This window comes from Rhipicephalus microplus, chromosome 6, assembly GCF_043290135.1.
Source record: "Rhipicephalus microplus isolate Deutch F79 chromosome 6, USDA_Rmic, whole genome shotgun sequence".
Taxonomy (NCBI): Eukaryota; Metazoa; Arthropoda; class Arachnida; order Ixodida; family Ixodidae; genus Rhipicephalus; species Rhipicephalus microplus.
This window is the reverse complement of record NC_134705.1, coordinates 147,819,582-147,841,013: the sequence shown is the minus strand read 5'-3', so window position 1 is coordinate 147,841,013 and position 21,432 is coordinate 147,819,582. Positions and strand designations below refer to the sequence as shown.

Below are 21,432 nucleotides of genomic sequence, written 5' to 3'. Positions count from 1 at the left end.
GCGTCTGATTTCCGGCCCCAGCGACCACTTCCGGAAGCACCCTTCCTGCCTCAATCATCTTTTGGTGCTCCGCCTCCTCAAAACTTGCACACGCCAGCCGTCGCTTCTGGTTTTCAGCTCCAGGAATCGATTCCGGCAGCATCCTCCCAACCTCAACCATCTTCTGGTGGTACATCAAATCAAAATCTGCAGATTCCCATTGTTGGATCTAATTTGCAATTCCAGCCACCAGTTTTGGCAGCATCCCCCCAGCCTCAACCATGTATTCGTGATTCACCACCTCAAAATCTCGAGGTTCCAGCCATTCCACCTGGTTTCCAACCCCGACCATCAGTTTCGGCAGCACTTTTACGCTATCAACCATCTCGTGGTATTTCACCACCTCAAAGCCTACAGATGCCAGCCGTTGCGCCTGGTTTTCAACCTCAGCCATTAGCACCAGCAGCACCCTTCCAACTTCAACCGTCTTGTAGCGTTCCACCAGCCCAAAATCTACAGAGGCTAGCCTTTGAGTCTGGTTTTCAACCTCAACCATCAGTTCCGGCAGCACCCTCACACCTTCAACCATCTTGTGGTGCTCCGCCACCTCTAAATTCACATTTGCTAACCGCTGCACCTGGTTTTCAACCACAGCCTTCAGTTCCGGCAGCACCTTCGCATCTTCAACCACCCTGTAGTGTTCGAACACCTCGAAATCCACAGATACTAGCCGTTGCGCCTGGTTTACAACCCCAGCCGTCAGTTCCGGCAGCACCTGTGCAGCTTCAGCCATCTTGCGGTGTCCCACCACCGCAAAATCTACAGATGCAAGCCGTTGCGCCTGGTTTTCAACAGCCATCAACTCCGGCAGCACCTTCACAGCCTCAACCACCTTGTGGTGTTCCACCACCTCAAAATATACAGATGCCAATCGTTGCCTCTAGTTTTCAACCACAGCCATCAGTTGCGGCAGCACCTCCACAGCCTCAACCATCTTGTGGCATACCACCACCTCAAAATCTACAGATGCCAGCCGTTGCGCCTGATTTTCGACAACCGCCATCAGTTTCGGCAGCACCATTAAAGCCTCAGCCTCCTTGCGGTGTTCCACCACCTCAAAATCTACAAGTGCCAGCTGTTACTCCTGGTTTTCAGCAACAGCCATCGTTTCCGACAGCACCTCCACAGCCTCAACCATCTTGTGGTGTTCCACCACCTCAAGATATACAGATGCCAGCCGCTGCACCTGGTTTTCAACAACAGCCATCAGTTCCGGCAGCACCTCCACAGCCTCAACCATCTTGTGGTGTTCCACCACCTCAAGATATACAGATGCCAGCCGCTGCACCTAGTTTTCAACAACAGCCATCAGTTCCGGGAGCACCTCCACAGCCTCAACCATATCCACCATCTCTAAATCTACAAATACCAGTCGTTCCAACTGGTTTTCAACCTCAGCCATCAGCGCCGGCAGCAACTTCCCAGCCTCAGCCATCTTGTGTTGTTTCACTGCCTCAAAATCTACATATGATAGCTGCTGCTCCTGGTTTTCAACCACAGCCATCAGTTCCGGCAGCACCCGCCCAGCCTCAATCATCTGGTTGTGTTCTAACAGCTCAAAGTGTGCAAATGCCCCCCTTTCCATCTGTTTTCGATCCCCAGCCGTGAGTTTTGAGCACCCCCGGCTAGCTGCAACCTTCCCCAGGTGTCCAACAACCACAGAACATGTTGACCCCCTTTTTTTAATATTCTTGTTTCCATGTATAGGTAGTTTCTGGTTGTACAGCACCTTCCGCATCACAGGATTCACTGAAAAAACATTTGTGAACAAGCTCCAGCCGCCGGCTGGCCTCAACATTCGGTGAATGGCCTCATTCCATAATGTTCACAGCATCAATGACGGGACCAGGTGGTTAGCAGTTCGTGGCCCGCCTCTTAGCGTCATGGCCGAAGTGAAATATCCCTTTTCCAAACTGCGACCGAGCACACTGCTTGCAGATGCTTTCCCCCGAGCGCAGGTCGCTGTTCCCATGACACTACTGTCACTTTCATGAACTTGTAGCTTCTGTGCTTCTCCGGCTATTGCTAGTGTCACCGACCGTTAGCGCTGTTAGTCGAGAACCGTCAATGGTGAAGGGCATGCCTGCCGGAAACTGAAATATGTAGATGAACTGAACAAGGTGCAGCGAAAGTGATTCAGAAATAAAGGTCCTCGTTCGTAGACTCGTGAATAACTTTTGGTTATTGCTCGTAGCGTGCAAGTCATTATTCGATTCTGTGCAATAAATATAGAGTAAGAGGGCTTTTAATGGTTGACTCTTCGGACGAGTTAGATCTCTATATTGGTACCGGCAATTCAAAGCTTTTGGGTGTCGCAATGAAGTCAGTGCATTGCTTTCTGTTCTGTGGATTGTGGAACTTAAGAACATGTGTACCTGTCAATAAACAGGATTCATACTTTTACGTTGGCTTTAAGAAACTCTAGCTCATGAAATAGACAGCAGTGATATTTTGGTAGCCACTGCTTCGCGGATTTCACTAGAGATAACCGCGCCACTTTTCGCAAAGTTACCAGGGTGTGACCTGATACTGCCGTTTAGAAAAAAAAAATAAGTTGCCGTGCCAACTGCTAAACCCTCTCGATATTTATGGAAGCATTTAGAGTCGGGGGCCCCAACAGCGGCTTGCTTACGCAATACCTTGCGTTCATTTACATTTTTCTTGGGTGCAGCCAGAAATACAAAGAACGGACGCGGGTTTGCGCTTGCGCTCTTTGAAGGACTCCCACGTTAGTGGGAATCGATGATATGCGAAGCACGAATGAGAAATGTTAATATGTCACTTTAAAATCAGCTCAGCGTTACCTGGTGGAGGTAAATGATGCCGTACATTACTTCTGTGTCATGATTATTATGTTTGGATTTGTCGTTTACCTTCGTCATCTATTCACGTCACGTGATGCCAAATCTAGTATATGTGGAGCTAGCGAAACAGCCGCAATCACGCTATGAGCGTGGTATGTTGTCATGTTTTTACATGACACGCGTGTCAGTATTATCTAGCTTGCACCAGTCATATATTTCGTCGTCCATTGACGACACATAACACCAAATTCAGTATATGTGGAGCTAGCAAAACGGCCGCGAGCGCATCATGAAAGGCCCAATATACTGCCATGTAGCGTTGGAGCGCGCGCACACTGGGCATAGCGATGCTACGTTATCAAAACGCGAGCACTCTGTGGTATAACGCCAGGCGCGACCAGCGTCCGTCGGTGCGGCCTGAAGGCAACCGGCCTGACATGCTGCATTTCGCGCCGATGCGTTACCCAGACAACACTGCGTCTCCCTCTTTTTGTGACGAAGGGACACTGGACGCGCTGAAATGCGCATGCGTCAAAGCAACGCAGCACGGCGCGCGCCTGCGAGTATGTGGCAGGACCGGCACATTGCGGGGCAACGCCGGCGTGACGTGACGAAATGAACGCCGGTGTTCACGCGCACAGAATGACGCTAAATGTATTGGCGCCTTGACTGTGGCATGTAGTCATGTCCTCACATGACACGCATCTCATGATTATCACGTTTGCACCAGTCACATACCTTCATCATACATTGGTGTCACGTAATACCAAATTTGGCATATGTGAAGCTAGCGAAACGGCCACCAGCGCATGATGAGTGTGGCATGTAGTCATGTTGTTACATGACACGCATATCATGTTTATCATTGTTTCCACTAGTATCATACTGTGGTCATTCATTCACGTCTTGTAATACCACTTTGGTATAAGTGAAGCTAGCGAAACGGCCGCCAGCGCATCATGAGCGTGGACTATACTCATGTTGTTACATGACACGCATCTCATGTTTAGCACGTTTGCACCAGGCACATACCTTCGTAATTCATTGACGTACCCTAATACCAAACTTGGTATGCGTGACGCTAGCGAAACAGCCGCGAGACCATCCTGAACATGGTATGTAGTCATGTTGTGACATGACACGCATTACATGATTTTCGCTTTAGGGTCTGTCGCTAGTGTCCGCCATGCAATCATGTCATACCATACTAGTTTTGCAACATGCCATGTGAACAAAACCAAATCAAGAGCTGAAGGACCATGAAATGTAAATCATGACATTCATGACATACATTCCATGGTTTTCATGTTATTACTAGTCAAATATGTTCTGCATACAGTCATGTTATGCCATACCCAGTTCGGTATTGATACCAATATCGAAACGCCCAGGGGACCTAAAAGTCCTAGGCGGATAGATAGATAGATAGATAGATAGATAGATAGATAGATAGATAGATAGATAGATAGATAGATAGATACCCTCAAAGTCACCGAAGTTCGCTAAGAAATGCTTCGCATTTAAAACAATTAATGGGCATATATGAGGCGCCATAACAAATTTGTCAATATTCAGTGCGTGTATATTTTACTAGAAAAGGCATGCATAAGTAATTTTAAGGATCGTAGCCATTATAATGCTGTGTTGGCCATGCGATGCTTGCACGAAACGGCAAGTGTTTCTAACGCTTTGCTAAGACAACACGGGTGATGAGGTGAAATGTTTTCCAACCTTATCACCTCAAAGACGGGCGTGCACTGCGCGCGCCCTGTTTTCTAGGATGACTGCCAGATGGCGCTCATGTCTCACGTGTGACGTGACTTGATGCGCTCGTTTGCCTCCGCTGCACCCTCGAGGCACTCTAACGCAGCGCCTCCAGAATACCATTCACCGATTTTCTTGCGCAGAACACCAAATGAACGTTTCGTTCACTCTCTTTAGACGCAATTCGACGACATTTGCAGTGTAACATGCAGATAAGGGGTCATTTTTTTTTTGCTTCGCCACGCGGGGAAGGCGTGGCTTTGGCGCTTTGCGAGAAACATTACCTCGTTACCCACGTCACAGCGACACGTGCGCAAAAGCGTGAGATGCTAGCCTCCTTGGCCGCGCGGCCAGTCAAAGGAGCCATGCGGTTTGAACAAGTGCACGCACTTGCCGCTTAAAAAAGTTCGCTTGCCCGCTTTGCCGCGCTGCGTTCGGTGTGAAAGCGCTTTATTAGCGACGACCGGAGACGATGTCAGCGCCGATGATGCGGCACAGGAAAGAAGTCCTAACCAGCGACCTTCACCCACGTCGGAAACATAGGTTGGTACGTGCTTAATTTCACTGTAGTAAACTGATACAAATAATACGTAAAAACAGTGGATATATAATTCAATAAGAAACGGCAGCATCGGCACTTGCTTTTAGCCGCGTATTGGCATGGTCCGCGCTACGTGCGGGCATCGTACGGAAATATCAGCTGCTCGTGTATTTGAGTACTCGCAATGCAACGTTGTTGACGCGGAGGGTATTACCCGTCGCAGCGGGCAAAAAAACAAACGATGAGTCAGTCTGCTATTGCGAGAAAAAAAAAATCCACATGAATGCCGCTCTTTGCCGTAGGGGTGACATGCTCGGAAATGCGGTATATGCTTGCGATGTATAGTTTGGCTCATATATCGCAGTTCTGTTTAAAATACCTTCGCTTTTTATAAATTCTGGACAGTACTACAGCTATGGTGTTTTAAAGGCAGGCGGTATATTAGCTGCGTTCGAAGCATGCGAGTGTCGTGTGAAGTGCCTGATTTTGATGCTGCTTACGGATATCTGTATATACCTGTTTTTGCCACATGTGCTCATGTACTCGGTGCGTCCAAATGGGTACTGAGGAGGATACATGCAAAATAAGATGGACCTGAACATTCAGGCTAGGATACTATTTAGCAGCCCACAGTTTTGTTCTTTTTTTTTTTTTTTGCAGTGAAGTGCGATAACAACACCACAGCCTTCATTTAAAATATGCTGATACGTAGGACGTCTGCATAAATCGTTCTCGGCCTTGTATACTGCCATGAGGGGCGCCTTTCAGCACAGTGTACGTTGTAAACATCAAAAAATGTTGTACAGGCCGAGTTTCTGAACAAGAAAGCTAGCCCCGCCGCGGTGGTCTAGTGGCTAAGGTCCTCGGCTGCTGACCCGCGGGATCGAATCCCGGCTGCGGCGGCTGCATTTCCGATGGAGGCGGAAATGTTGCAAGCCCATGTGCTCAGATTTGGGTGCACGTTAAAGAACCCCAGGTGGTCGAAATTTCCGGAGCCCTCCACTACGGCGTCTCTCATAATCATATGGTGGTTTTGGGACGTTAAACCCCGCATACCAATCAACAAGAAAGCTAGGGGCATGAGCACTTTACATGTCATTGGTACGTTTGCTTACAATATGCGAAATCAGTAGTATTCGCTGTTATCGAATTTGCCACAAAAGCAATGATTCAAATCGAGAATTAAAGGCTTCACGGACACCTTGGACTAAAATTTTGCTCATGTGGTGGCATTCGGCAGTTCATGTGGTGGCATTCGGCAGTGATTCAGTGATACGGTAGCGATTAAAAGTTGTCTGAATAATCATACAGTGATTGTTGTATGAATGCGTCGATGATTCTGGATTTTGGTGGAAAAATGTTACCCGTGCCGGAATGTAAATAATGCGCCCGTGTTACACAGTCACTTTCGTTGTCGATCAGGACTGGCTCTGATATATATATTTAAAGGCGCGATCGCGGGCTGTCGTTGAAACAGGGAGATCGCGGCCTACTGGGCCCCAGATCGAGCAAAACTACGATGAATGGTGTCTGCGTAACGGCTCGCAATCCGAGCTTTCCAGAGAGATTCAAAGTGAGCGTCGTGGAAGTGAGACAGCACAGTGAGCTGATAACGGCTGCGGTAAGCGTGTGCTAACCACATGACTACGTGCTGCTATGGCACATAAGCAGTCTTACAACCTTGCCTCAGTTTTTTTTCCCGAAGGCAACTCGTGGTGGCGCTGAGGATCCCCTCAGGCGCGGAAAACTGAAGGAACCGCGTCGCGATTCAGTCGCACACTCTTGATCACCAATCCCAGCGACTGCATGGGAGCTGTGCTTCGTACATAGTCGCCGTAACCTCATTGCTTGGAGTACAGCACATTTATCTAATTGGTTTGAAGTCTTTTTTCTTTTAACTACAGCGACCTATTTTGCAGCCTTCCTCTGATTCCGAGGAAACTTGTAAAAAGCGACCTCTTCGTAAACGAAAGCGTGGCTGTAGCCATATTCCGTGCAGTATTTTAGCATCACGAGTACATTTAAACACCGCACAAACATAACTAGTGAATGTCTGATGGCAAAAAATCTCTAACCAGATGAAGAGAACGGTGAAATGGCAACAAATTCCTACGAACAGGCAGAATTTATGGTTTGTTAAGCAGCATCTCACAGGATAAACCAGGGACAATCCCTAAGCTGATAAAATACATTGACTACAGTTGTGTGGTTATATCTATGTTTTTCTCTACTGAGAGAGAGAGAGTGAGCATTTATTAAAAGGCAGAGAGGTCGGCCTGAGCCAGTTCGCTCTAGCCTGCTACTCTACACAGGGGATAAGGAAAAGGGGAAGGAAAGAGGGATGAAGGGTGATGATGGGGACAAGAAGAGGCGGTGCGTATGTACAGTAGCCACTTAGCATAGTACCCTACAGTCTAGTTCTCTACTGAATCGGTGCACGACGTCTATGCAACGTTAGCGTTACCCGTGAGTAAAGTGCATTCTGCCTTTCAAGGGTTGCTCGCCCTGCGTGACTCTGTTCACGCTTTCTCACTATATAAATCACGCCTTTGCTCTGTTGTTTGTACGTGGTTAGCTTGTCTTCCGCCTGTTACCCAATGATGTAGCGTGACCGAACTGCTTATTTACATCTTTGTCATCTGCATACTACAAAAAGATAGACAGAAAGATCGCAGAAAGTCCGCATATCTCTGCGATTAGTTCAGTACCGTCATTCGCACCTTATACGCATATGATTTTTTTTCTCTCACTATGTCCACCATGAAATGTGGGTCAGTCGATATGTCTAGTCAGGAAAGCTATGTGGCTGACGACGCTTGCGCTACACGGCGTTTGCCACGTGTACGCGCATGTTCTTGAACCAGTAAGAGTATAAGAAAATTATATAAGAGTTCAGTAGAAAGCTTTCATCGATAGATTAGGTGCATGACAGTGCTACAACAAAGGCCTGCTTAATGGGGCAAGCATGTTTTCTTTTCAGACATTTTCCGTCGGTTACTAACAATGCTACACAAATGCTGACGACAATGTAAAAAAAAATTCAGGGAAATCATACGACATCGTAAATAAGGCGTGTCGTCTGAACGATTTTCAACGTGTGGGCTCTTCAAAGAGTTCTTAAATCTGAGCAAACGGTTGCTCACGGTAACCGTTCTAAATACAGTTTAGGTACTGACGTGTCACAGTTTATGTGACTGTAATATTTCTATTTAATGGTACCCCGGCCCCATAAGCCCAACTACATTTCCTCGCATGATCGGTAAACTACAGTGCCACAGTTGTACACCTACCAACAACGCGCAAATGCATGGCCGAGAACCTGATATTTTTTCAACAACCGAGTCGCTATAAAACACTGCATTCACACACCATTTATAGTTCTCATGTTTGGGAGGATGCCAAGAGCATTTTGCGATGTGCTTGAAACAGAAAGCGGCACCCACTCTGAAACTATTCTGTGGAATGGAGGCTACGACGATAATAATCAGCACTCTAGAAAGTTGCACTCGCCGATCTTATTATAGTGCATTAGCAGCCGAGCAAGACCAAATGCTTTTGTGCGTCGGTTCAGGTATACGTAGAAACAGTTACACTCGCGCTTACATGACCGGGCAAACCACACTTCGAGAACGTGCATGACGTACGCTCACATAGAAACACGAAGTGGCTAGCACACGATGCACGGAGCAATCCGCACTTCGGCCAGTTGCCACCAGGAGCCGACTCTGCTCGGATTTGAGGTGGTGGAAATCAACAGAGAGGTGCATAGGTGGGGTGGTTATCAAAGAGACAGAATTCACTTCAATGGGCATCGGATAGGTCATGAGGTGGGTTGGCGACTTGCAGGACGCTCAGTAGCTTTTATGGGGAGCACGTGGGCCCTTCGGGGTACAGGATAGCTAGTAACGAGGAATGAAACCAGGGAGACTCTGTGACAGGTGGTATGGACAGATACGATTCCAAAGTGGCACCAGTATCTAAGATAGGTAGAGTCCGGGGCAGAAATAGACGTAGCCACGAGCGCCGAGCCAATTCAAACATAGGGTAGGGTGGCAGGAACAGGCTGAAGTGGGAAAAAGAAGGAAAATAGAGGGAAAAGAAAGGCAAAGAGGTTAACCAGCCTATAGGCAGCCGGTTTGCTACCCTGCGCCTGAAGTGGGAAGAGAAAGAATAACAGCTAAGGGAGGAGAGGCCGATAGTATACGGTTTTGTAGAAACACATCTTAGAAACATGGAACAACCTCGTAACAATCCGGACTACGCGTGGAAATATTGTAATAGAACAGAAGGCAGCAGAAAGGAGGGTGGTATTGGGGCATTCATTCATAAAAGTACAGACTGGCAAAGGGTCAAGCAGGAGTGCAAGGAACATTTAAGGCTAAAAGGGAAAATGGCAGGGCAAATGACGCTCCTTGGTTTGGTGTACTTGTGGACGGAAGCAAAGGCCAGAGAGGAAAATCAGCCAATGGTAGAGTGTAAATCAAAGGACATTGAGGAGTTAGGAGGACAGTGCGAGATAGTTATTCAAGGAGATATGAATGCGCACATAAAAGATCTACATGGGTATACCGACCCAACAGGCAAAATGATCATGGATATGTTTGAAAGGCATGATTTGATCATTTGCTACAGTACCGAGAAGTGTGAGGGGCAAATAACACGGGAGGTAGTAAAGATGCAGCCGAGGATAGATTACGCACTGATGTCAAATAGGATGCATAAGCTCAGGGTAATGCACATAGATGAAGGTGGCTACAGAAGTCTGTGTAGTGATCACAAACGTATCAAGCTAAGTTTTGGAAGCGCAGAGAAAATGGGAAGGAGACAAGATGAGCAACTACAGGAAAATTGTTTTTCAGAAAGGCAAATAGAAATGGCTACTAAACAAATTGAGAAAGTAATCACTGAGGATAATAAAACAGTGTGGACATACACGAATCTAATTAGACTGTTTGAGCTAGAGCTTGCTAAGGCACGTGACGAGCCACCCCGGAAAAGAAGACCCAAACCCAAGAGTTGGTGGGGTGAGGAAGTTAAGAGAGCCATAGCAAAACGTCAGGAAGCTGTTAGGAAACACAGACATGCTAAACAGCGGGGTGTACCGACAGATGATGTTGAAAGAAAATGGGAAACCTTTCTAAGCTGTAGAAGGGATGCATCCCTTCTGATCAATGAAAAGATCAGAAGAAAGGGAGCTCAGTGGCTGGCAGAAGTACATAAGAAAGATAGAAGGGCAGATGCGAAATTTTGGAACCATCTAAACTTCCTAAGAAATGAGACGAGCCTAGAGCAGAGGTTTATAACTACAGCTCAAGGTGCTAAGCTAGAAGGGGACGAAGCGATTGAATATATAAGAACAAGGGTGACAGAAAAATATGAACAAAGAAGTGCTTTATGCACCACAATAGACAAGGATGAATCAAGTGGCGCAATGGCTCCATTTTCACAACGAGAGTGGGAAAGGGCTGAGAAGATGGTTCCTAGTAGCACATCAACAAGCCCAGATGGCATTCCAGTTATGCTGATAAAGACATTAGGTCCGAAGTCTAAGCAGGCTTTGAGAGAGGCAGTCAGCAAAATAATAATCGATGGTGAAGTCCCCAATGAATGAATATTTAGCAGGATCAGCATGATCTATAAAGGAAAGGGGGTCAAAGCTTACGTAAACAACTACTGTCCTATAACAGTGACCTCAGTGGTCTACAGACTGGCGATGCAGATTATAAAGGAAAAAACTGCAGGCATGAATAGAGGACGAAAAGGGGCTGAGGGAACTGCAGAATGGGTTTCGGGAACCCAGGAGCTTGGAAGACAATCTGTTCTCGCTGACGCAGTGCATCGAAATAGCAGAAAAAGAACAAACTCCTGTGGCTAGCATTTTTGGATATCAAGGGAGCGTACGATAGCGTGGTTCAAGAAGACTTGTGGGGAATACTGGACACACTAGGTGTGGAAGATGGAGTCTATAATACTTTAAAGGATATATATAAAGGTAACAAGACAGTTAAAATGTGGGAAAAACAGGTATACTCAAGCCTGTAGAGGTAAAACAGGGGCTTAGGCAGGGATGTCTAATCCTACAAGGATTAGAGGCCAAATTAGACGAAGTTGACTGGGCTTCAACCTCTCTTTCGTCAAACAAGCAAAACTCATTGAACAGGCACTACCAGCATTGATGTACGCAGATGATATAGTGCTTATGGCCGACAACAAGGAAGATTTGCAGAGATTGATGGACATCTGCGGTAATAAGGGAGATAGGTTAGATTTCAGATTCAGTAAGGAAAAATCAGCAGTCATGATTCTTAATGATAATAAAGGTAGTGAGCTTATAATACAGGAGGTCACGCTAGAGATAACAGATAAATACAAATATCTGGGCGTATGGATAAGCAAAGGGGCCGAGTACCTAAGGGAACACGAAATATACGCGACTACTAAAGGTAACAGTAATGCAGCAGTGATGAAAAACAGGGCACTGTCGAATTACAATAGGTATGATCTTGTGAGAGGAATATGGAAAGGGGTCATGATTTCTGGTTTGACGTTCGGCAATGCGGTCTTGTGCATGAGATCAGAAGTTCAAGCAAGATTAGAAATTAAGCGACGTGGAATAGGTAGGCTTGCCTTAGGAGCTCACGGGAATACACTAAATCAGGGAGTACAAGCTGATATGGGATGCACATCAATTGAGGGCAGGGAAGCTAGCAGCAAGGCTAAATTTGAGAAGTGATTGAGAGAAATGGAGAAGGAGCGTTGGGCTAGGAAGGTATTCAGCTACTTGTACATGAAGAATGTCGATACAAAATGGAGGAAGCGAACCAGACAATTGACTGGTAAATACTAAGAAGACAGCAGGAGGCCAATCCAAAAAGAATGAGTGGTTAAGAAGAAGGTGAAGGAAGCTGAGACCGATATGTGGAGAATCGGCATGATTAAGAAGTCAACACTAAAGATATATCGAACTTTTAAGCAAGAAATTGCCAAGGAAAGGATCCATGATAATACTCGGGGTAGTTCTCTACTGTTTGAGGCCAGGATGGGAGTATTGGGAACCAACACATATCGGGCCAAACACGAAGGTATAGACACGGTGTGCAGTGCGTGTGGAGAGGAAGAAGAAACTGCTGAACACTTGATAATGTTCTGTAAAGGGCTTCACCCTATAGTTAGCGCAGAGTTTTTCAAAGTACTGGGGTTTAGGGACGCGGGGGGGGGGACAAAATAGACTTTAAGCGGGTAGCATTAACTAGAAGGAGGTTATCTGATAGTGGCTAAAATCAAGGCACGAGTGAAAATTAAACCCTTCACTGCAAAGTACGAGTCCTCAACCTCACTATTTAAAGGAAAAAAATAAATCCAGTTTTTGGTTCACTAAGTATTACTGCTTGTTGGCCTTAGCCACCGCCCAATCTAAAGGGTACAGCCATATCAATCCATCCAATCCATCCATCACGAAAAGAACCATCGTAGGCATGTTGTAAGAGGTCGCAGATGCTGAATCTAATAAATACGCGAATGTAAAATCGGGCAAGTGTCCCTTTAGGCATCGTATATTGGAACTGGCAGTTTGCTCATTATATAAATTTCCCTTTTACAATGAACATTAGAATAAATGTTTTCCATGCCTCTACAGAAATCAACTGCGTTGGGTGAGTTCTCGGCAGTTTCATGTCGGCTTATAATAATGCGTCCAGTTACCCCCCTAAATTCCTTTATTCGAATACGAACGTCTTCTCGCTCTGATGATTTGGTAAATTTGAACGCCACAGTGTTAAAGCGTTCGTTTCGCAGAAATTTCATCGGCGTAAGCATTATTGGTTGAGAGCGAAAAATCAGCATCTTGTCCGTGACCGTAAATCTACAAAGATACAAATAACAAATATATCCGGGTTCGACTGAGGATTGAACCCAGCGTTAGTGTGGCATAGATGTATCTCTTATATACCACACTAAGTCATGCATCTGCTATCTGCTTGGAAATGCAGTAAAAATAACTTTAATAAACACATACGTCCTCTATAGAGGTTTGTTAAGATGGCATGTAATGTCAGAGTAATATTACGTGGCCAGTGGCGTACCAACTCTTTCGTGAGTGGAGGAGCGAGCGAACCTCACCCGTCCACCGTATGTATATATTGTGGGCATTTAGTATACGCATCCTCTTCACCGGTACATTATCTTCATTATCATGTGTGGCTCATGCATCCTCATCGTTGTCGCGTAGCATCATCATTTTGGCTCATTCATCGTAGCTGTCGGCTGCCGGTTCCTCGGGCCTAATAAAATAATCCAAACCAAGACTTCATACGTGGTGGCGGTGCTGGGTCAATATATGGCCGCCTTCAATATATATGGCCGCTTTCATATGTATATGGTAGCTTTCAATAATAATAATAATGGCCGATTTCGATATATATGTATATATGTGATGTAACGTAAAAAGGTAGCGATGGTTAGGAGTTAGACGTAGAAGCCGAGAAGGAAGAAGTGAGAATAGAATAAACATGGCGTACGAGGCAGGCCACGTCGCCCATGTATCATAGCGTCACACGAGTCGACAGGAAGGAGACCTGCCTGCCCCTTTATCAGTCGCTCATCATCTACGCAGTTCTCCGCATGACACCCTGAGCATACATGAACTACCGTGCAAGTGCCTAGCATTACGCATCGACCAGCATCATGTCAGAAGCATCTACTGACCTTCCCATCCCCAAGTACACTGGAGCAGCGGACGATGGACTCGTACAAAACTGGTTCGACCTGTTCGAGCTCCACGCTACCGCTGCATCATGGTTGGAACGGGAGATGATCGTCAACTTTACCGACTACGTTTTCGGTGAGGCCTTTAAATTCTACCTCACCCACATATTTCAAAACGACGAGTCATGTGAGAAGATCAAACAAGAAATTACCGTTTGGTTTAAAGAACGCAATGACGACTACGACGAAGACTTGCTTATAACCCACCATCCACAGACAATCGCGCTCGGTCGTCACACTCAAAAGCAGTCTTCGCGCATGAACCCACCTCCTGCTTTTCCATCGTGTGGATCCCCAATCGCTCGCTATTTGCCTCATAAGGACGCCGCGACCACGGTAGGCGACCTGACGCTTCACGAAAATACCCTGTCAAGCCATGCACCTTCCGGAGGGGTTCATTCATCACCGTGTGGTGAACACACATTAGACAATGGAAACAAAGTAAAAGGTTCAGACGAATCGAACATTGCACGCTGCCAAGCGCAAGAGTCCTTCTTAGTGAACAGTGCAGAAGAAGCCTCCAAAGAACTTTTTGTCGATTCTAGTGCGCCGCCTTCATTTTCTTTTGAGAATCACGACAACCCACTGATTACAAACCTTTTATTGGTCACACCAACTATCAAAGAAAAGCAGGCTTGTGTTACTAAAGGAGTAGCACCTCGTCGGGTTCCGCAACATCAACAGTGCCATCAAGAACTCAAAGAACTCCAGAAACTACGGCATTTACATCAAGCACTACGACGAACTAAAATAATATCACAAGTAGATTTGTGGCTTAAGGATGGTCGTCAGAAACGACACCAACAAAAGGAAAGACCAGGTCAACATCTGAACCATATTCGTGGAAGTAAACTTCAAGGAAGTCTTCTGTACGAAATATCAACGCTTCATGTACAATCCTACCGATGGAGATACCACCACAGAAAACCGCGAAAGAGATTGAACGATGCATTTGCAAATTGCAGGCACACAGACATCGTATCATCAACTACGGTTCTCGCGAACGCAAGCTTAAAGCAATGCTTCTGTCTCAGCCACGACAAAGAATACAACACCTACGACAGAAAACTCGGCGCCTACGACGTCCGACCGTCAAATTCTACAAGGACGTCCAGCTTCGTTTGTTCTTCGCAGCTGCTGAAGCCGTGTCATGGTCAGTGCAGTTGTGCAGGACGCGGTTACATTCTCCAGAATGCCACAGCCAGCCTCGTCCACCCGAGTTCTCTTAGATATAACCGGACTGCTTCCCTCTGCTGTAGATTTTTTCTGCGAGTAAGGAACTCCCCTCTGAAATGGAACTATAGTGCATTTGGACATTTTTCGCTCGCTTTAACACCCGTTTTTGTTGTTTTGTTAAGTGTCTGATGCGACTTCTTCCGGGGGGAGGGGGAATCCTGTAACGTAAAAAGGTAGCGATGGTTAGGAGTTAGAAGTAGAAGCCGAAAAAGAAGTGAGAATAGAAAAAACATGGCTGGGAATAGAAAAACATGGAAAAAACATGAAAAAACACGTCGCCCATGCATCATAGCGTCACACACACACACACACACACACACACACACACACACACACACACACACACACACACACACACACACACACACACACACACACACACACACACACACACACACACACACACACACACACACACACACACACACACACACACACACACACACACACACACACACACACACACACACACACACACACACACACACACACACACACACACACACACACACACACACACACACACACACACACACACACACACACACACACACACACACACACACACACACACACACACACACACACACACACACACACACACACACACACACACACACACACACACACACACACACACACACAGAGAGAGAGAGAGAGAGAGAGAGAGAGAGAGAGAGAGAGAGAGAGAGATCTATATATATATATATATATATATATTCATCGACGTGCTCGCACTTTGATGCGATGAACCTGCCAAATATTTAGCATCTATAGTTCTAAAAACGACGGTCTTTCTCTTTCTATTTGGTCTGGTGGGTCAAGCTGCGGGGCAATATAAAAGCTGAGTTTCCCACTATGCTCTAGTCTACTGCTTTATTCGTCATCACCTTGCGAGCTGCCGGCAACACTCCAAATGACCGTACGCACGGCGCATCAAGCTGATCGGAGACTACGGCAAAACTAAAACTTTTAAAGGATTCGTCACATTCATTGTCTCGCAGCAGCTCAGACAGAGCAGCCGTGATGCTATTGCTTTTCGATGCAAGAAAATGATTTTCCTGAAGCAACAAATGACTTAACCTGTTCATAAAAAGTCTGTTCCTATCCATAACTGCATCAGCCAGCCACAGCACAATAAAAGCATGAACAAGTGATGTAATGATAGAGGGATGTTCAGCGCTAGCCTGCTCTGCAGCGCCAGATAATAAGGAGGGAAAGCGTCGCATAGGTGAACCGCACCACAGAGAGCTTTCAAGGAAAACCGTCACACCAGAAATGTTAGAAAATTTCGCTATATTGTAACGTTCTCGCGAAATAAATTCATTTCATCGCAAACTTATAACTGAGTCACTACTGTGGTGAACGAAAACTTCTTAGTTGTTGGCTTCCCCAGCGTTCAGCCACAGTGAGCCCTGTCGAAATTGGGAGGGGGGGGGGAGGGGCTTAGACCTTCGACTTTTTTCAGTGGGGAAAGGGGAATAGCGCGCCCCTTGCCCCTCTCCCCCGGCTGATACGCTTGTGCGTGGCAGAAGCGTACATTGCCACGACGAAAGGCTGCCAGCTAACGAAGTTAGCAGGCAGCCTTTCGTCATGTAACATTACATTTTTTTTATATTGAATTCATTCGCATATTGCACTGACTCAGTCACTTGTGTGCACTCCCACTTTGGGATGATGCCCTTATTGATTTCGCACAATCTTGTGATGGCGATAGTGGCTGATTACACCATTGACTAAGAGCCAAATTCTTGCTTTACTGGACTGATTTCTCGGCAATGCCAACGGTGATGCAGCGTTTCTCGAGATGGGACAAGCGTAGCAAGCTGCCCCGGTGGATACAGGAGCACCTGCAGGACTCCCTCTGCAACCTGAGCACCGAGGAGGCATTACAGGTCATTAAGCACTTCCTTAGACAGATGGCGCTGCCTTTAACAAGGGTCAGTACCTCTTGTACTTTGTGTCTTTTACATTATTCAGATTATGTGCGCTGACGTGTTCAAATGATTTTCTGCAGAAGGTTTATGGCTGTCTGCATTAAACTCTCTATATTGTCACAGACTGTTTTACCTGAGCCAATCAAGCGTAATGCAAAGATCCCTCTAGCCTTACATTTGGATGCTCACACTAAGGGTCAGTGTCTGTGACAGCCGACGAAGTTGGTACGAGCCTCGCATGACCATTTTTCCTGCTCGAGTTTCACTTGATTTGCAATGTGGGCAGGCAATCGGCTTCGTTTTGACTGTTTAAAAAATATATATGAGTGCAAATATTCAGCTGCAAGGCAGGTAGTATTTTAAGTATGCTCAAGCAAGAAGTTCTACAAATTAACAGAATTAACTAAATGCCGCAGTTTGCATCGATTAAAAATCAAGCGATTTCTATGGACACATGACAGGTGAACCAAATGTTAAATCAGTTGCGATTTACCACGAGTGTGAAGTACAGTAAAATCCAATGATACAGATTCATAAGGAACATGCAAAATATATGTATAATCCCAAATTTATATGAACTAAAACAAGTTAAAGCTGATCATGAAAATGAACAAAATCTTTTGTGGGGTTAACTTTATTGCTGAAAAAGTCACCGATGTTCTTTTGAACTTTTCTGCTTTTGCTTTCTTTTGATAAAGGCGCCTAAAAAGAATAAAACCGTGCTGCGGTTTTCTCCCTCATACTGCTGCCTCATCCGGCGCATTCACTCTTGGCCTCAAAGGAAGCGAAAGTGCCAAAACTCGGCAGAAATTCACTCGCTTCGCTTCTTAAGCGGCCACAAAACCACGCTACATTGTCGGCACACACACAAAAAAATATGCCGGTCCTGGAACATTCGCCCTTGAAAAGTGAAGTGGAGATCATTGTCCGCCAGAGCAACCAGAAAAACCACGTTCACGCTCGTCGAAAACGTTCACATTCCTTCTGCCTCTCGTACATACCACCTCCGCGGCGGCCTTCAATGCTATGAGAATTCATTCGATTTTGCTTGTTTATTGAGCATTGAAATTCTTACTGAGCTCTAGTTATACCTGCAAAGCACTGACACTGAAATTTTGACTTGGGAGATACGCCAGAAGAAACGAAGTGAAAGAGCACACCTGTGGCAGTGATGACGACGGATTTAGCCGGCTATGTACGGGGCATGCCGGCTTGCCGCTGCTGCACCTTTTTTACTTCCAGTGTTCTCGGTGATCGTAATAAAGACCAGGCTCTCAATGAATGCGTCGTTGTTGAAGCCGTGAGATTTGTCGTGCTGCATGGGTTGCTTGCTATGGCGCCGACGGAAGGCACCGCTGACGCCCTCGCCACCATGTCGAATTTGCGGCCAGTTGTTTGCATCACGTGCTTTGAGCTAGTGCTACCGAAGCGGTGAAGTGAAAATTGCGATCTGGTATTGCGTGGCAGGGAAATTAGTCTCGGACCGATTGTGACTGTGGCGTCCTTTTTTCTTCGTTCCCAACAGTGGTTGCCCGAATCGCCATGCGTTGGTTTTGATGCTATTCGCCATGTGTTCGTGCATTCCCTTTCACATTGCTATCAATTGTTCATACCAGAGTTTGAATCATCTTGAGCCCACTGCAGTACTTGTCTAGGCCCACTGTTGTGCACTGTGCTCAAGCATCGTCTTCATTGCCGCAGGAGGACCAACTCGGGGTGTCTCTGCTCACAGCTGAACAACTGCAGTCGGAAGAAGTAAAGAAAAAACTGGAAAACAGGGTGCAACTTCACTGAACAGAAGGGAAGGGGGGGTGATCATTTTAGCTGGCATCGTTCCCATCATCAAAGTTATTTAATAAAATGTCTAATCACATTTGGTGGCTGTTTGTGGAAGACCTGGATGTGTGACTTGCTTGATGAACACTGTGGTGAAGTAGGTGTGGCTTTTTTAGGATAAAAACCACTACCAGGGGCCATCTGTTGATTGGGACTCTTTAATAACTTGCGGCTGGCAGGCTGCTAGCGGAAATTTATGTTTTTGTCCATTTTACTTTCTTCACATTTATATCATAATTATATCACAACATTCCCTATACTTCCCACGGCAATATTGTCTGTCACACAGCAAATCCAAAGTCATTTACAGTGAATGTTATTCATTGTAATGTCATATGTTTGCTGTCTCACAGGCAAACTAATGCCATTTAGTGAAACTGACATTCCCTGTCGAATGAGTTCATGAAACACATTCTCATTCGATTTCAAACAAAATGCGATTTCAGACCAATTTCAGATGCCAGGGACTGTTCAGGAAGATGGCTGTTTATCGATGTACATATATGAAACTTTTGGAATTTGTAAATATCGTATTCTTCACTAGAATAACTTATTGGTGGTTTGGTGATGTAATAGCACGCACGAAAGTTTCAAATGAACGCTTTTAAACTACAACGCCTGGACGCCAAATGTTTCATGTGTGCTGTGTTGTTGCTGCCTGTATCGTTGGTGTTGATTGTCCGATTGCCAGTGTTGTGGTGACTGGTGATTACCACATGAAATTGCTGCCGCCATCTTATTTCTGCAGCAGGCGGGTCAGTTGTGCCCCCTTGACTTGCTCTTGGCTTGACTTAGTTTGTGTTGTGCAGCTGTGGAAAGTTGTGTAAAATGACTGCATTTATATTCTGGGAGAACATAGTTAGATTAGAACTTATTTTGTAGCTTTGTTCATGTTAAATGCAAGTTAACAGCTTTGTTTCTCCCAAAGTCATGGCTCAGAAGGGCTAATGTCATGGTCGTCATGTTAATGAAATTTGTTTTCGTTGTGTGACAGCATGCAGGTGAAATGGCATTAAGTTCACCTATTGTATTTTGTTGTACATGACATTAGATTTGCCATGTGACAAGGATATTATTGTCTGTTAGTTCTCATTCTTATATTTAGAGAATGTAATTAATGAGTAAGATTTCTTCAGCTTATGAGCGCACCAAATTTTTCCGACCATGTTCACTTGCACGCTTTTGTTGCCACTTCTAGTGTGTCACAGATTAACTTATATTTAGCCAATGTCGATAAGACTGATGTTATCACAGGTGTGTTAACTAGTGATGTCTGGTGAGATTTTTTCGTTTGAAGCGAAGGAGTTCCAAACACAACATTTGCTCACAAATATACGAAATCAGAATGACTAATTACGAGACATTAAGAACATTTATTCAATTAGTAGCTACAGTAAACCAAATGAATGGTTGTCACACCTGTCCCGTTATTAGGGAGGCGATCGCCGGGCTAATTCCAAGAGCCGAAGTATCGGCCCCCCGAACCGCACCACGAAAGCGTGGACAATTTAGAAGTGGTCCTTATTGGTGCGCCAGCGGACGCCGGCTGTGGCCCAAAGAACAAGACAGAGCCGAGAGTTGATAAACAAACAAAATTATATTCTCATTAACGGCAGATCAAAACACAATACACACGTATGCACACTCCACAATAGTTACATACAATACGTCACCAAACAAACAATGTACTACACAGTACAATCAACCACACTTGAAACAACGGACACAGACAACAATACGCACCACAATGCAGTCGCATGCATTGAACAACCAAGACTCTTAAAGACCAAAGAGATATAAAACCTATTCAGTCCAAAGTCCTTGGAACAAAAGTCTGAATGATACTCTTCCGAGAATCACTCACTCAAAGTCCAGCGTCGTTGTCGTTCCGCAGCTCTCGAAGTTCTCTTCCAGGAAACCTCCCGTCTTCAATTGGCCACTCTTCCAACTTCAACTTCTTCGCCGGAACACGTCGGCTTCACACTCGCAGCGGTTGCCACGGGTCTTCGCTCGATAGCGGTAAACACACACTCTTGCCTGTAGCTCGAGCCGTCCCTACGGACCACAAACTTCGCCGACTACACGGCGGACTCTCTACGCACTCTGGCGCTCACTTCCGTCTCCTCCTGCTCTGTCGCTACGGGCAGAACCTTCGCCTACTACACGGCGGAATTCCTACGCGCTCTGGCGTTAACTTCCGTCACCTCCTGATTTCTCGTCTCGGCTGCTCGGTTAAATACCTTGCGCGCGACTTTCCAGATCTTTCTCGTCATTTCGTCGGCGCGATACGCAGCGAAGGCTGGGGAGAGGCGAGACGGTTTGTCTGCCCTCCGCGTCGGATGACTCAGCTCGGTCTGACCCCGCCCCGTTCGTTCGAGAAAAATCGCGGTCTTGCTGGGCCGCCGATGTGGGGTGAGGAGGATCGTCTGCGAAGCCGTGCTTCTGCGGGGAGAGCGTGCGCCCGGGAGCCCTGGATGTTTGCTTTCTTTCTTTTTTTTTTCTTTTTACCTCG

At 46.0% G+C, this 21,432-nt stretch overlaps 1 protein-coding gene across 1 annotated transcript; it reads left to right on the top strand.

Moving 5' to 3' along the window:
* The first annotated feature begins 4,979 nt into the window (after positions 1 to 4,979).
* On the top strand, positions 4,980 to 18,979 carry LOC142765607 (general transcription and DNA repair factor IIH helicase subunit XPD-like). Its single transcript, XM_075866861.1, has 3 exons — positions 4,980 to 5,154; positions 16,944 to 17,087; positions 18,786 to 18,979. The coding sequence occupies exons 1-3, from the start codon at positions 5,080 to 5,082 to the stop codon at positions 18,876 to 18,878; spliced, it is 312 nt and encodes a 103-aa protein (XP_075722976.1). The 5' UTR covers positions 4,980 to 5,079; the 3' UTR covers positions 18,879 to 18,979.
* The last annotated feature ends 2,453 nt before the right edge of the window (positions 18,980 to 21,432 follow it).

Bases quoted from the DNA above. Each gene is read 5' to 3' on its own strand.
- LOC142765607 (XM_075866861.1), top strand. From the start codon at position 5,080: ATGTCAGCGCCGATGATGCGGCACAGGAAAGAAGTCCTAACCAGCGAC. The intron at 5,155-16,943 runs GTACGTGCTTAA...ACGGTGATGCAG, and splicing joins CACGTCGGAAACATAGGTTG to CGTTTCTCGAGATGGGACAA. The intron at 17,088-18,785 runs GTCAGTACCTCT...TCATTGCCGCAG, and splicing joins TGGCGCTGCCTTTAACAAGG to GAGGACCAACTCGGGGTGTC.